The following is an 18007-nucleotide window of genomic DNA, read 5'->3' as shown; positions in this document are numbered from 1 at the left end:
AAAGTGTTTTCAAAACTTTGAGCTTGACCGCGGGTCCTGTGAGTGTGTGAAAGGGATGGCAATAGTTCAATTTTCCTTTTTTGGGGTATTTGTCCACATAGAAACGGACCTTTGTAGAATAAATATATTCAGATTTGGTATGCACCTTTCAAAAACGATATCAATAAAATAACACGTTTAAGTGTCTTTTTTTTATAAAATTTTAAACTAATAATATCGTGAAATCGAGACATTTTAACATGTACCGAATATTCACGATATGCGGTTTTAAGTTCCTATTACCGATATGTCAACCCAGTTCCTATAGGATTTGGTTGCTTCCTTGCTTGTCAACGGATTCTCCTGCCATCACAGTTTTGCTCTAACCACGATCCATGTAAATTATTTGAAAATCTCGAAAACACATCCAGGTACCTTTGTCACATTTATTTCTCCCTAATAACTGCAGTGTTATGCGATGCTGTGGTCTGGTTTGAAGAGTTTGGTAAGAATCATACTTTTACGATTCCAGCTTAGAACTCAAGGATAGTGATGTATCCGTGGCCGACATCAGGTAGGAATCTAATGTTATCTGGGGTTGACAGATGTCCATGGGCGACATTAGCTACTTCTCTCTGTTAATTCTATTAAAAAAAATGTCATGTCGGACTTTCTATTTCGAAATTCCCATAAAGTTGACCCTCGTTAGCTTCGCCCCCCGACTCCGCTTGTAAATCAGTAGCCGCTAATTAGTGAAGCCACCATTCAGTTAAAGTAATTAAGACTTCATAAATTCCCGTTTGTTCCCGACTCCTGGGATTGCTTTTGTTTTTTGTTTAAAGCAATTTTTGCTTCACAGTTATTTAATGTGGATGAAAATGTGGAAAATATTTAGATGATTTTTTTTGTAGCTTCTGAAGTGGGAAGGTTTTTTTCAAATTAGGGTTCTGTAGGTGATTTAAGATGGGCGTTGATAGCGTTATGGCTGAAAGTCGTACTCACAATTAGCGGGTCCGAGATTCGAGTCCCAGGTCAACCACTGATTTTTCAAAGTTATGAGCATATTAAAATTAATGTAACGTGTGTGAATTATGGCGTCTAAGTTTATACTATTGCCGCTGTTTACGACAATAACATTTTTAAAACTGTTTTTGCTTAAAAAATCTTTAAAATCTGAAATAAATCTTTAAATCTAGTCTATCTATTCTCACTTAACCTTAGACTTTAGATAGATATCCATGCACGGCTAGGATCACTCACCATCGTGTTGTCTGAAAGTACATGTGTTACTTTAACTTTACAAAAAAACAAAATAAATAAGGCATCATTCATACCTACTCAATGTTGAAATTTTCATAAGAACATCGAACATTATTTCACTCTTAATATTTTCCGCTTTCGTACAAAACAGCAACTGAATTTAAGTGTTGTGTACAGTTATTCCATTGTGTCCTCTAAAATTTATCACGTTGGGTACACGCCGTTGGCCCGGCACCAAACAAGTACACAGTACACACTGCGTGGCGGGAACTATGAATACTAACGGCGTCCGCGACACTCGGCAGTACATCACTACGTTCCATTGTCTCTATTGTGTACTAGCAGAAACCGCGGCTTCGCCCGCGTAAAACAATATTGACATACAAATAACTGTAATCGTAAAATTGTACCTAACAATTTTAACGATAAAGTAGCATTAATATTTAATTAATAAAAGCTTTTTTTTCGTCACTGTGTACCTAAATTGGTCAAGCTTTCTTCAGAAACATACACAAAAACTCTAATTAGTGGACTGTAATGAAACTTTATTTAAAATATAAGTTTTATGTAAGATACAATAATTATTATTTACACTATTCCATAGGAACCGTCCATGTTGTATGGGGCCTTACATACAGCGGTTCTTTCCAGGGTCTCTGGCTGGGCGGTTAGAGCTCCCATTCTTGCCGCCCGCAACTCCAGAAGTCCCCCTTTAGTCTCGTACGACAGGCAGGGGATACTGTAGCCCTGTTCTAGCCCAAAATTTTAATCCAAGGTCTATGTATCTACCACATCACCATCACTAATCCACGCATACCCACCACAACCATACCCCACGGCAGGACAAAATGTTGGCACGCAGTGTGTCCAAAGTAGTTGCGATGTACCTAATCAGTATACCAAAATGTAGGCTAAATTGAATAAACTTACGTATTATCATATATGAAATTTGCACCCCTTCAACGTTGTCGTGTATTTGTCTGAAAAGACGTTATCTGAAATTTCACGTTTTTAACTTCGAACTTAAAAGATTGCCGGATACATACATATTACCTCCTTAGTAGAGATTCAAAAACATTCCTATGTACATATGCATCAATAGATACTTTATCAACAAATTTCTGAAAGATAATATTCAACACCAACGGTCGACCCGACACCCACGGGTGGTGTGTGGCCCGCGACATTCCCTTGTGGCCCGCGGGTCTGCGCGTTACTAATAATTGGCCAAGTGCAAATCAAACCCGCACCTGGAGGGTTCCGTACAACCAAAATTTTATTTTTTTAAATTTCTGGTATTTAATATTGCAGCAGCCATTAAAGTACACACATTGTGAAAATTTGAACTGTCTACCTTTAACGGTTCAAAAGTTAGTTGGAAAAATATCGAATAGCAGTTTGTATTGTATGGGGACCCCTTTTTGTATTCAACTTTTTATTTTTATTATTTGTTATAGCGGCCACAGTTATGCATCCTCTGTAAGAATTTCAAATGTCTATCTATTACAGTTCCAGAGATAGAGCCCTGTGACACATGGACAAACGGACAGACAGCGAAGTCTTAGTAATAGGGTTCCGTTTTTATCCTTTAGGTACGGAACCTTAAAAAAACCGCTGTTCGGCACTTAAGCACGCGCAATACATTCCCATGTTAAAAATATATGTTACGTCGGCCCGTGGAATTTCGCCCTACACTAAACTTCTCTGCTTTTTTCTTCTATGTTCTTTTTTCAGACACGCCAAAGGAAGTAACTTCAATAACGGTTTTTATAGAAACTTTCTTTACTAATAGTACCCAATGGGGTTGATTGTTGAGTTGCTAAAAATGCTGAAACAGATGTGTAAACAGAAAGGCATAATGCGTACACCCTTTTATAGCCGTCTTAAGGGTTGATCTAAAAAAACAGTGACTCAGATGCTTTATTGAGTCTAATGATAATTTTTCATAGTGGTTGCTTCCAAATTAACGGATTATAAAATAAAGTTCCAACCCCTATTTAACGACCTTAAGGGTTGATTTTCAAAAATGGAAAAATAAGTGATATATTATTTACAACCAGAAAGCAAAATAGATTTTGAAGCAAAGTCTTTGAAAGTTGGTAAACTTACATAGACTTTGCTTCAAAATCTGCGGACTTCTAAACGAAGTTTCTACCCCTATTATACCCTCTTAAGGGTAGATTTTCCATAAATGGTGTTAAAAAAGTTCTATAATTCCCAACCAGAAAGTCAATTACCATTTTTTACAGTCCTTGCTTCCAAATTAACGGTTTTTAAAATAAAGTTCCATCCCCTATTAAACGTCCTTAAGGGTAAAATTTTCAAAAACGGTGAAATAGGTGTTCTATTATTTTCAATCAGAAAGCAGAATACTAAATTACATAGTATTTGCTCTAAAATCTACGAAATCCTAAACGGAGTTTCTACCCCTATTTTATCCTCTTACGGGTAGATTTTCCATAAACGTTGTTAGAGAAGATCTATTATTCCGTACCAGAAAGTTAAATCCTACTATTACCTTCCTTGTTTCCAAATAAACGAATATAAAAATAAAATTCCATCCCCTATTAAACAACCTTAAGGGTTGATTTTCCAAAAATTGTGAAATAGGTGTCCTAGTATTTTGAATCAGAAAGCCAAATAACAATTTTCATAGACTTTGCTTAAAAAGCCGCGGACTTCTAAACGAAATTTCCACCCCTATTTTACCTTCTTAAGGGTAGATTTTCCATAAACTGTGTTAAAGAAGCTCTATTATATTGAACCAGAAAGATAAATGCTATTTTTATAATCCTTGTTTCCAAATTAACGGATTTTAAAATAAATTTATATTCCCTATTAATCGAACTTAAGGGTTGATTTTCCAAAAACGGTAAAATAGGTGTTCTATTATTTTCAATCAGAGAGCTGAATACCAAGTTTCATAGACTTTGTTTCAAAATCTGCGGACTTCCCAACAAACTTTCAACCCCTATTTAACCCACATTAGGGTTGATTTTCCAAAGACGGTAGAATTAAAGTTCCACTATATCTAACCAGTAAGGCAATGACTAACTTTCATAGTGCTGGCTTTCAAATTGACAAATTTTAAAATAAGCTGTGAACCCTTATTTTACCAACTTAAGGGTTGATTTTCCAAAAATGATGAAATAGGTATTTAATTATTTTCTATCGAACACCCAAATACCGATTTTCATACAGTTTACATCAAAACTGGACGACTTTCATACAAACTTACAACCCTTATTTAACCCACATAAGGGTTGATTTTCCAAAAACGGTACAATTAAATTTCCACTATATCTTACCAGTAGAGCAATGGCTAACTTTCATAGTGCTAGCTTTCAAATTAGCAAATTTTTAAATAAGCTGTCAACCCTTATTTTATGAACTTAAGGGTTGATTTTCCAAAAACAATGAAATAGGTATTTAATTATTTTCTATCGAAAACCCAAATACCGATTTTCATACAGTTCACATCAAAACTGGACGACTTTCATACAAACTTACAACCCTTATTTAACCCACATAAGGGTTGATTTTACAAAAACGGTACAATTAAAGTTCCACTATATCTTACCAGTAGAGCAATGGCTAACTTTCATAGTGCTAGCTTTCAAATTGGCAAATTTTAAAATAAGCTGTCAACCCTTATTTTACCAACTTAAGGGTTGATTTTCCAAAAATGGCGAAATAAGTATTTAATTATTTTTAATCGAAAACCCAAATACCGATTTTCATAGAGTTTTCATCAAAACTGAGGGAATTCCATACAAACTTACAACCCTTATTTTACCCACATAGGGGTTGATTTTCCAAAAACGGTAGAACTAAAGTTCTATTATATCTTACCAGTAAAGCAATGGCTAACTTTCATAGTGCTGGCTTCCAAAATGGAAAAATTAAAAAAAAGCTGTCAACCCCTATTTAACCACCTTAAGGGTTGATTTTGGAAAAACCCTTAGATTAGATTTTTATTACTTTAAATCAGAAAGCTAAATACCAATTTTCATCCAGTTTGCTTTAAAACTGACGGACTTTCATACTAACTTTCAACCCCCATTTAACCCCCTTAACGGTAGAATATCAAAAAATCCGTTCTTAGTGCGCATCTACATTATAAAATGAAGCTATGTTTCAAATTTCATGATTGTAGCTTCAGCAGTTTAGTCAAAACCTTGATTAATACGTTTTGAACGTGAGTATCTTTTCGCTTTTATATATATAGATTACGGCATTATTCTGCAATCCAGTCCAATTTCTGTTGTTGTATTGGACATATTTTACTGTGGTTACATTTTATTTCGGTAATCCAATTTTAGTAGTTGTATTGGACGTTTTTACTGTATAACAGTAGTATTTATATTTTATATTACGAAATAAAATAATACGATAATCGTATTATTTAATTGGAAATTAAATAATACGATTGTGTACTTTTTAATTACAAAGATTTCGAATACAAATCTACAAATTTTACTCTTAAAATTAATTAAATAACCCACAATAAAAGTGATGATTTTAAAGAAATTTCCGAAACGAAAATTTTAAGAAACTTGACTTGAATAAAGTCAATGTCATAGTTTAAATTTGACTCTACAATATTTATTTAACAATAGGGAGCCTAATAAAATCAAATCTATATAAAATTCTAAATCCAATGAATACTTATAATCACCACCATTATTTTAGTCAATTAATTGCATTTAAATGGTACAAAGGTATTTTTGTGCACAGCAGTGTACACATACGTAATTCGTGAACTACAAATACTAATGTGACTATCACACAGTCTTTAAGGTAAGTAGGCGAATTAAATCAAATACAATATTTAATATAGTGTAATATAGGTACACTGTACACACTGCGTGTTGTGAACTATTAACACTAATGACGTCCACAGCGCTCCGCAGTACATCACTATTCCCCATTGTCTCCATTGTGAGCAAAATCCGCCATTATGCTAAAACCCATTCAGTAACTATCAGACATTTTAGGCACTTGAATTATACCTTTGTAATAATTGAAAATCTATACCTAAATATGGAGAGAGATATCTTAATGGTAGAAGACAGACGCTTTGTACAGTCATGGAGTTATTGTCCGCGCCAAACTGCTAGACCGCTCTACTATAGAAATGAGTCGCGTCGCCATAGCAAATTGTATGACTACACCTGCTCGAAACAACTTCAGAGCTGACTAGCAGTTTAGCGCGGATTATACAAGGATGCACACACAAAGATGAATACACAAATACCCAAACTCAAATAGAAATCTCAATTTATAATTTAGAAATCTGTTTCGCCGCCAATCGAACCAGTATAGTGACCACGTCCAATTGGGTCATTTACCTATTTCTGCTATATTGCAAGTACTCCTGCCTTGTGATACGGCATAAATTAAGGAAAAGCTATTTATCTAAAAGAAGAATTACCTTGTCACCTGGGTTTCTTTGCCACCCAACTGTGGCCGATCTTAGGTCTTTAGACATATTATATAGATGTCCAACAGCGACATCCTTATGTGCTACTTAAACTTAAAACAAAATGATATTTCAAGTGCTTGAATTATTAATATTACTTTTTATTGTGTCTTCATATGAAAGTTCTGTAGCATTACCAGGAGTTGGCATAGAAACGCCACTATAGAAATGGTAAATAGAAAACTATTGTCATTTTGCTAGTGAATAACATAACTACTATCGTTACGGTATTTCTTGACAACGTCTGTCAAATTAATGACTCATGGGACCGAATTTGTATGGCAATAGATCATAATGACATTCGCTAGCGATTTGATTTCGATAGGTTTTTTACGTATCGAGTTACGTCACTACGGATTTTAGTTCTACGAGTAACCACCAGAGGCGCTGTACAATTTTTCATACATTTATTTTACGCAGTCGCTAGCGAGTAATACTTTTGTAAACTCATGGTAGTCCTACTGACTGCTATTGTGTACACACTATGACGTGTGAACTATGAACTGCCGCGTCACTCTCAGTTCGCAGTACATCACTATCATTGTTTTCATTGTCCTATTTCGCCATTCGGTACAACGCAACGCCAGTAGCAGTGATGAGTGGCTTTTTGAAACGTAGGAAATGGTTATTTCAAGTCACAGGAATATTTTGGATTTATGCATGTGTATTTGAGAAAAAACTTCTCATACGAGTATAATATAGCAGTAGCAGACGAGCATGCAGTCAGACTAGTGGTAAGTGGGTATTGCCGCCGATGGACATCTGTAATCAACCCCGGAAAAGATTAGATTACTACCTGAGGTCGGCCACAGATGCGCCGCTACTAAGGACTAAGCTGGAATGCATCGGAAAAGCATCTCTTTCTTACCACACCCTTCAAACCAGAACACAGCAGCGCTAAACACTGCTGTTATTAGGCAGAAATACGTGTAGCGGTGGCTGCCGGAGTCAAACCACAAAATTTACCACCATCAAAACTTGATATTGATTTAATTCAATTCCTCACAATACAATGCGGGTTTAATTCAGACAAAAAGCCGATGCCACTAACAGAAGAATAAATCATCGCTTAACACTGGCCCGTGAGGAGTTTACATGGCTGATGGCTTTTTAAAACGAATCTTTATTTCTCAAATTAATATCTGTAGTCGTTGATGAATGATTTTGCAATCCATCTGCTCTTATGTACATAAATCTCTGCCAGTATTGCCGCAGTTGTAGATCTCTTTGTATTTCGACTTCGGTAGCACCGCCGCCACGACTTCTACCTTATAGCAGTAGTGTAGCGATGCTATTCTGGTTTGAAGGGAGTGGGAGATGCATAATTAAGGTATTCTAACTTAGCACTAAGATGTAAACCAAAAGACTCGATCTTTCAAATTGTATGGGATGAAAGAATAACAGCAAAAGAGAAAATTCTAATTTTGGCGTAAAATTAAAATCAATTCCTATATCTACGCTTTGTCTAAATCAATTTAGATTTTTTTAAGATTAAACCATTAAAGTTGTTTTACCTACACATACAGATTTTTATTTTGGTGTCTTAGAAAATATCAAACAAATTTCATTACCTACTGTCGTCATCTTTAATCCATTAGTGTTCCTAAGTTGTCGGGGTTTTTCCAATGAAAAGTACCTATTAGGATACAAACCACTACGCTGGTAGATAGTAGTAGTAGTAGTAGATATAAATAAAGTTATACTACATGAATATACATACGGTACATACACCTAAATAACATTTTTTACAATTTTTGTCTGTCTGTCTGTTTGTTCTGGCTAATCTCTGAAATGGCTGGACCGATTTTGACGGGACTTTTATTGGCAGGTAGCTGATGTAATAGGGAGTAACTTAGCCTAATAGTTTAGAGCTAGCTGTGCCCCTGATTTTTTAAACCCGGGTGAAACCACGGGGCACAGTTAGTAAATTAATAAGTTTCAAAATGGCAGTTATGTTAAAATCACAGACAGAATGAACCCCAATTTATTATTGTGTATAGTTTTATCATTTTCCGGCAAAAGTTATAGGCGAATGGAGTACGAATTTTGTATACTCGTATGAAATAGTGGATAGAAACAGTTGTTTTGAAGCGTTTAGTTTATTTTGAGTGTTTAGCGAGTTTTTGATTTCATGGTAGAATAAATACGATTTTGTCACAGTGGAATAACATAATATACAGACGTAGAAGTAAATAAACACGCAAGTCTACATTTGTTTTAAAATGGAGAAAAATATTATTGGATACCGCATCTATTTCTAGTATGAAGCTGTTCTTGCATTAAAGTGGAAAGAAGTGGATGCCGAGTGCTACATATGAGTTACCATGTTTGTCTTCAGTACCCTTACCATGACTTTTCAAAACATCCCACAATTTTGCGTTACGTTTACTCAATCCATTATTCTGTTCCGTTTGTTTCTGTAGACAGAGTAAACGTAACAATAAGTAAGTGGTCAAGTCTTTTTGTCTGCCTCACATGTTCGCAAAAAAGAGAAACAAAACATAAAACGCCATTTTGTCAATTTAGACATTTAATATTACGTTACTGACACTAGTTCTGATACAATCCGCTAGGGGCGCTGATTGGAATTTGTATGGGCAAATACGTAAACAAATACCAAAACAGTCATATATGTCAAAACGTAAAAACTCATGGTAAGGGTACAGGAGGGGCAATGAATCTGTGGCCGGAATTGTTACATGTCCATGGGCAGGGTTCCCTTAAAAATAATTTATAAATTACCATTTTAATACATGGGATATAATATACCAATTTCTTTCAATTACTCAAAATTACATATCTATACAACAAAGCATTTGGCCAAAAAATCAACCCTTCATGCAAACAAGCATTGTACTGCATTATAACTAAATAAAAGGCCGGTACAATATTAAAATAACCGGTATTATGAACACCCCCAACACGAAACAATGGTACAATCGTAGGTACAATGGTACAAAATCATACAAGCATCGTTTGCAAGCAGATGCAGTAACAGCCGAGTGAATTCCATCTCTCTTGTACAAATAACGATATTGTTTCTTATTTATACTATTTATTTGCTAAAATGAAGTACAATTTTGTTTTTAAATAAATTTATTGTCCTCCTATTTTTTTTGTTTTAGGGACGTGCATTACAAATAAATAAATAAATTACAATTGATGATTGTACATTACAAACATTTACGTCATTTAATTCAAATTTGTGGTATTTTGCATTTACAAAACACTTTCTTTTTCTTTTTACATTTTATATCTTTCTTACGAAAATACTTTCAGTTGACCATATAAAGTATTAAAGATTAATAAAATCCCAGAGGTAATTACTTTATATTTTTATATTTACGTAGGATCCCTACATTTTTTGAAGTAGGATTTAACCATATTGCATAACCTCTTACTAGATATAAGTGGTTCAATCCGTTAATCGATTCCAAAATTATAGAACATCTTTTCAAAAGAATCTAGTTTATGAGAAACTTAAAAAGTAGTTATTTTAAAATTAGTTAAAGTTACTTATGTACAGAATTGTCCAGCGCGGTGGACTATGGCCTAATCCTTCTCATTCTGAGAGGAGACCCATGCCCTGTAGTATAACAGTAATGGATTGATAATTATGTACTTAGAAAACTTAAAAATCAACTTATACTTTACGTTGCCTATATCATTGTACACGAAATGTTTGTATTTAAATACGTATATCGTATTTAAATGAAATAAGGCGTGCGGCCGCGAGGGCGTGTTTTAAAGACCAAAGTTTTTTGGTTTTCTTTTGGGTTTTTCAAAGGAATCTTTGTGTTTATTGAATTGGTTCACTTAATGCTGTCTGCTCAATGGTTCTTACAATCATTTGTTAGTAGTTTTGATTTCATCTTAATCATTATAGTCTCTGTATTCAGTTAAGGTTGTGTTTCTTTTAGCCCTTTGATCAGTTTGAATTACTCTTGAAAGTACAAAGGTTTGGTTCAACCGAGCAACCTTTAATTTCGATTTTTATTAACAAAAGATTAAGTATTTTTAAGTAGACGCGAAAGGGTATGCAGCCCTTGATGCTAAGTGGTCACTGCCGCCCATAGATATTTATATACTTAACATATGAGCCGACACCATACGAAACTCGTTATTGTCCCACTGCTGGGCGCAGGCTCTCTTTGGCTTTAGTTTTAGGTTTGAGTTCCGGTCAAAATAATGTATTTTGAAATTCATTTTATATGTTTAGGTTTTTTGTAATACATTTTGTGTGTCCATGATACATCCGTCATGTACAAACACTCAGACCCAAAATAGAAATCGTAATTAATTATTTAGGCAGATATCCAGGAATCGAACTAGAAGCTGGTAGAACCCTTTGTGGTTCAACTCCGGCGGCACCACCGCCACACCTAATAGGTTCCGTTTTGAAGGGTGTGGTAAGGAAGACATACTTTTCCGAGGCGTTCCAGCTTAGTCCTCGGCGCATATATGGCCGACCTCAGGTAGGAATATGTAATCCTATCTGGGGTATATTACAGATGTCCATGGACGGCAATAGCCACTTACCATCAGTAGGACTGCATGCTCGTCTGTTACTCCTATGTTATAAAAAAGAGAACTTGGCACTTGCTTATCAGTCTGGTATGGAAACCGTTCTGCCGCGCGGGTCGTCAATATAATTAATTGATAGCATTTTAACAATTTTATTTTCAATAAGGATATATTTAAGAATAAAAAAAATGTTGTATAAAAACTCAGCATAAAAGTACATAACATACGCAGTAAATACTCGCCATAAATTAAACATACATAAACCGAACTTTAACGGTTAAACGTTAATACGCGCCCACTAAATCCAACCGCTAAATCATTCACGAATTAACCTCACTAATACGTTGTACAATCCAATAAACAAGTATAAAACTACTCACACGATCAAATTGTAATCGAATTCATAAACGAGGCTGCCTCCCCTCCCCTTAAAAAAACAATAACATCGACCATTAAATTCGCACACGCCACTGAAACCGAGCGCTTTCTAATTGCTCGCACAATTGTTAGCGCGACAGTACTTCTGCACCGGCTCGCCTGTTTCAGCCGCATTGTTACGATTGTTAGAAAATGGCTGTTACCACTGCCTGGCTTCGGCTTTGTCTCGGATTCATGTTATTGTTTGGCGTTTTATGTACGTTTTGTAGTGTATATTATAATAGTGTAAGCGTTCTGTTTTAGTGTATACGAGTATTTTGCAAAAAGGCAGACATTTACCTCTTATTTTTAACTTCATTCTGAGTACCAAAGCGTCAGTAGCCGACGTCAAGTGAGACTAATATTATTTAGGGTTAATTACAGAAGCTCATAAAATACTGTTACCACCAGATGAAGTGCTTGTTTGTTATTTGTGCCCTTTCTAATTGTTCACACAATTGTTAGCGCGACAGTACTTCTGCACCAGCTCGCTTGTTTCAGCCTCATTGTTACGATTGTTACAAAATGGTTGTTACCACTGACGTTAGCCTTGTTACAAAATCCCGTCATTGTTTGAAGTTTTTTTATATTACTTAACTTGTATAATAAATACATTTTAAATAGTATTAACGGTGAAATAAGTTTGTGTAGGTACCTACATGTGGTGCTTAGTCAAAGCATCTTTAGTCATCTCATAAAAGTGATAGAAATAAATACAAAAATAAAAAGACAACAGAGTTTAGTAGAAACAAATTCTAAACTGACTAATTTAAATAATTAAATGCATCGTAAGGAACAATCTTTGAGCAGAGAATTCTCCACAAAGAAATTTTTAACTGTCGAATTATAAATACTTTAAAATTCAAATGTATAATAACGTACAATCTTACAAACGACTAGCAAGCACGCACGTGTAAGAGCGACACCGCCACGCCTTTTATTTCAATCCCCGTTCGCACTTTTGTTTTCGACTGTATTATTTTGATTTCTCGAGTGCTGCGCTCACAGAATGTACTTTTGATTTATTTTTACACGGAGCTTTTAAATGAAAAGTGTTTCAAAGAAATTCTTTTGGGGGAATTTGTTTTAAAACAAGTTACAAGTGCGCTGGTAATTGGCGAACAAAAAATAATGGGTCTTGAATTTATTTTGCGGTAAATAAATAATTGTTTTCGTTTTAAATGGTTATTAAAATGACAAAGCGGTTTGCCCTTTTGTTATTTGTTAGAATTGAAGTAGTAAATAAACGTGCAGTCCACTTAATGGTAAGTAGTCACTTTCGCCCATGGACATTTGCAATGAATTCCACAAAGAACAATGATTCTATTTGAATCACATATGTTTTTAGGGAATAGTCAGGCATTCACCTTCTACCGAATCGCAGGAACTGCTTCAAGGTAGAAGTAGGTGTAGTACCTACCTTCCCGTAAAACCGTACTGGTCTGGCTATCTTACGTGCAACTTTACAATTATTCTATTATAAAACAAACATCATGTCGGATCTAAACAATTTTCATATTTTTATTTCAACGAAACAACGTATGACTTATTTTTTTTTACCTGACTATTCTTGGTAATATTTATCCAGCATATTAATGTTGTTATGTTTGATTCTTTGGCATGCCCTGCAGCCCAAACGGCTTGAAGAATTTTAACATATAAGGTTTTCTTGGATTCTTCAAATCGTGGGAAAGTCATTATCTATATTTTTAAACAGTGACTTTTTTCCTTTAATAATGATTCGCTATTTAACAATATCCTCTTTTCCACAGTTCAGAAACGAGCACGCATCACTGAAGTCTGCTCGAGCCCATCGCCGCCAACAGAAACACCCCAGGACCCGAAGACGCCCGCGACCACCCCTCCCCTCACCACCCCGCCGCCCCGATCCCCATCAGACCACGAGCTGAACGTCGAAGAAGAACTAGAGGACCAGTCAGAAATATCTCTCACTCCAGAAAACCTCTCGATGAAAGAACAAAGAAGTGACGATATGGTCAAAAAGGAAGATGAGGAGAAATGGGAGAATCCAGATTACAAATACAAGTACCGACGGGAGAGGAAACCGGACGCGCATATCCCTGAAGCGATTCCGGAAGATCCAGCGCCGTACCAGAAGTCACCAGTGGACGTCCTCATCAAGGTCTTCCCGCGCCGCAGTCGGCAGGAGATCGAAGCGATTTTAACTCGCTGCAAGGGAGACGTTGTGGCTGCGATGGAGATGATGATCAATGGCGCTGAGTCCTCATACATGACGCCAGAGTCACCGTACCTCCAGAACTACCAGTCGAAGTCAGCGTTTTCGCCACTTTCCAACCAGAGTTTCAAGTTCTCCCCATCAAGAAGATTCTTGACCCCGCCGTACAGTGGTACTGGGTACCTACCAACAGTGATCCGACCGCCTCCGGAGTACTTATCATCGTTTCTACCACCTTCCGAGCTGATGTATGGAAGGCAGCTCCAGGTACCGTCTCCAGGGACATCTCCGACGTCTGACAATACGAACAACGATGGGTTCTCTGATTAATGGTACAAGTAGACGGTACTGTGTAGCCAATGTTGCCGTGCCGTTAACCGTTTTCCCCTAGATTTATGCAAGATTATGTGACACTGAGGAGTAAAGGTATTTTCCCAAAACTCGGGGAAATTGGGCTACCGAAAGTTTACAATAAAGATTAATAAGAATAATTATGTAAAATAAACTGTAATCGAAACTACTAAAAACTCTACCAAATCGAAAGAATTGTTCTTTGGTTATAACATATAAATCTAGGAGGACAATTAAAGTTGGTGGCTACTCAATACTTAGTATTATGCTGAGTACCTTGACGTTTTACAAGGAAATCCAGTAAATCGGGGAGGCCGGGTCTAGGCACATGATGAAGGGATCAGTACCGTTATATCAGGACCGTCTAAAAGAAATGTGTTTCCACAATAAGAACTGTAAGTGTAGAATTAAGGGTTTAGTGCTGTGCTATGATGGTTTGCGTCGAATTTGTGTTGATTTTGAAAATATTAATAATGTTCGGATGTCATTTATAAATTGTAGAAATATTGCCGCGTGGACACACTTGGCGTTTGCCACGAGCTCTAAACATTTAGCTACAAACTTTTAGCATGATCAAACAAGCTACAAGCACTTGCAAACATAAACAAATCAGGCCAATCTCTATCCACACGTTCGAATTTGTGACGGTTAGGCAAGTGTGCGAACGTGGCATTAAAGTATAATCGACTTTACTTGTAGTAAATAGATATGATAAAATGTATATTGATAAGAATGTAAATATGTTTGTCATAATAATCATGGTTATCAACTTATTGATAAATCTGTAAAGAAATAAATTTTGATGTTTTTCGTACATAACAGGTCTTCATCATCATCATCAACAACCCATTACTGTCCCACTGCTGGGCACGCACCTCTGATTTTTCAAAATAATGTGCGTATTAGAAATTAATTATCACTTGCTTATACGGTAAAGGAAAACACCGTGAGGAAATCTGCATACCTGAGAAATCTTAAAAAAAAAAATGTTTGTTATGTTCTGTGAAGTCTACCAATACACACTTGGCCAACGCGGTGGACTATGGCCTTATCCGTCTCATTCTGAGAGGAGACCCGTGCCCAGCAGTGGGACAGTAATGGCTTGAAGATGATGATGTAGTGTCATCGCTGCAAACAATAGAAATACAAAATATCCAGACCCATAAGGCAAGACATTTATTTGCTTTGGCCTATTTTTTTAAAATCCATCAAAATCTGTTCTGTTAACATTTAAACAAACTTCATATTTATCAAGTACTCTTATAACATAACCATTAGACATATACGAGACATTCCGACTTAGTCTTCAGGGGTAGCAACGCACGAATCTCAGATAGGATTCTAATCTTATCTGGGGTTACAGATAAAAGACTACAGATTTATAAAAAACTAATATAAGAATAGCGTTTAACGTTATTTGTAAATAAGCTATTATTATTAATTATTGTAAAAATCACGGAAGAAGTACCTATGATATACGTAACATAGTGTTAGGAGCTTAGAGTAGACATAGAATTAGTAACACTTTATATATAGTTACGTATTTACTAGAAATGTGTAGTGTGATTTTAAAGTGTAAATCTCAATTTAACATTCGATTTTTTTATATTTTTTAAGGGTAGCAACGTTTTGGTGGTTGATTACAGAGTAGGTAGGTATACCAGTTTGATTTTATATTTGTAATTTTCAAATTTTGTGTGAAGGTCTTAACAAAATCTGTACCTATTTAATTTTAATGAAGATAAAAGCCTAAACTGTTATCGTAAATAAACTTTTCACCGTCTTAAAATATATAATTACAAACTTCATATTAGTTATGATTACTTCATATTACCGGCAATGATATAACAAGCCGACAAACTTCACGTCATAGAAATGAGAATACTCAGATGGTCCGTGGGTGTTACACTTCTAGACAAGGTACCTAACCGTTATATAAGAGGAACTTTTAAAGTTAGACCTATTGAAGATAAGCTAGCAGAAACACGTCTGCGATGGCATGGCCAAGTCATGAAGAGACCAGCGGACCATATGACCAGGGAAATTCTCGAACTTGAGTCTGCGCCGAAAAAACGTCGGAGACCCCGACTCACATGTATAAAGACCATAGATAACGACCTTAAGAATTATAATATTGACCCAAAGACGATCCAGAACCGCCAGCTCTGGAGAAAAATGATTAGGAGAGCCGACCTCAATTAAAAATGGGAAGAAGGCCTGTAGAAGAAGAAGAAACTTCATATTATACTTATATTTCATGTTTATTCTTTACTAAAAAAATACCTTTTGAAACTTTTCTGTCCAAAAATCGAGATTTACACAAAATAAGGTATTAAATATATGAACGTGAGAATAATCTAGGTTAGACCAAAATAGGCTTTGAAATTTAAATCCAGTAGATATCTAGATAGTCGTATTGATGTGAATATAGAAAATATTTTACTCTTGATTGTAAAAATAGCGTAATTAGTTATAATTACCATTATTAGAAGCCTGTCTTATTTAGCTTATAATACAATTACCTTTATAACTTGTGTCAATAAGGATTGTAAACCAAAATGACAGCATAAAAGTGAGAGAAACAGTATGGTTCGACTTGGAAGGTACAATCCGCCAAACTTCTAGTCCGCTCTGAAGTTGTTGCGCGCAGGTGTAGTCAGAGAGCCAATGCGGTCGAACACAACTACAAGCATATACTCCGTAGCACACTAACTACGCACCCGACGAGAACCCGGGAGGCGCTGTCTTCGTCCCGCTAATATCTACGACTCGTCTCTATATTCAGAGCGGACTAGAAGTTTGGCGCGGAATCTATCACCTATTTCTAGCGTAAAGTAGTTTTTGCGCTTTGGTGGTAGGGTGTGGATGACTTAAATATGCGACCATCTACTCAGGAGTGGCAAAGCATGTGTGATCGGCTTCAGGTAGAACCTGTTCTATATTTGAAGGTGGTAGAACCCTTTGCGGTTCGACTCCGGTGGCACCACCGCCACACCTATTTCTACCAAATAACAGCAGTGTTAGGCGCTGCTGTGTTCCGGTTTGAAGGGTGTGGTAAGGGAGACAGACTTTTCCGAGGCGTTCCAGCTTAGCCCTCAGGGGAAGCGGCGCATCTGTGGCCGACCTCAGGTAGCAATATCTAATCCTATCTGGGGTTGATTACAGAGGTCCATGGGCTGCAGAAGCCACCTACCATCAGGTGGACTGCATGCTCGTCTGCTACTCCTATATTATAAAAAAATATATATGGAACTCCATTTCCAATCAGTCAACAGATATCCACACGGCAGTGAGTTACCATCACGTGGACTGCAGCCGTTTATTACTTCTACAAATAAAAAATAAGGCCGCCATTTTGGTTTTCAATTGTTATTAATGAATATCTATGTATAATATATACTTAGCATTGATTTACAACAAATATGTATTATAATTCAAAATCAGTGAAAATACCAAAAGTAAGTAATAAAATCTTCGATATCAAAAATGTGTTTTTCATTTCTTATTTTCAAAATCAGTTAAACATTTTATTTACATTATTGCTTAGGTAACTATAACAGGATTTATCTAATTCGTTTGATAAGCTTCTCAAGAAATTCCCCTTCCATTCTGCGAAATACGATTATCATATGAAATATGAAAATATGAATGATGTAGTAGTCTAGGGGTTGAAACTCCCTCTCAATCGAAGGTCCGAAGTACGCTTCCAGGTACTGTTCCACTGTCGCACACCAGTGGTAGAACGCTTTGTGGTTCGACTCCGGCGGCACCACCGCCACACCTTTTTCTACCTAATA

General features: G+C 36.0%; 1 protein-coding gene across 1 annotated transcript in view; it reads left to right on the top strand.

The window, feature by feature from the left end:
- dmrt99B (doublesex-Mab related 99B) overlaps positions 1-14220 on the top strand; it is a 40945-nt gene extending 26725 nt beyond the window's left edge. The window contains exon 4 of the mRNA XM_073090413.1: positions 13435-14220. Within this exon, the coding sequence (XP_072946514.1) occupies positions 13435-14189 (755 nt within the window). The 3' untranslated portion in view covers positions 14190-14220. The remainder of the gene's footprint in view (positions 1-13434) is intronic.
- The last annotated feature ends 3787 nt before the right edge of the window (positions 14221-18007 follow it).

The sequence above is a fragment of the Epargyreus clarus genome, unplaced genomic scaffold (genome assembly GCF_041222505.1).
Source record: "Epargyreus clarus isolate Ecla_fem2 unplaced genomic scaffold, WU_Ecla_fem_2.2 ptg000032l, whole genome shotgun sequence".
NCBI lineage: Eukaryota > Metazoa > Arthropoda > Insecta > Lepidoptera > Hesperiidae > Epargyreus > Epargyreus clarus.
Note: the sequence above shows the minus strand (reverse complement) of the source record. Positions and strands in the feature narration are given on the sequence as shown.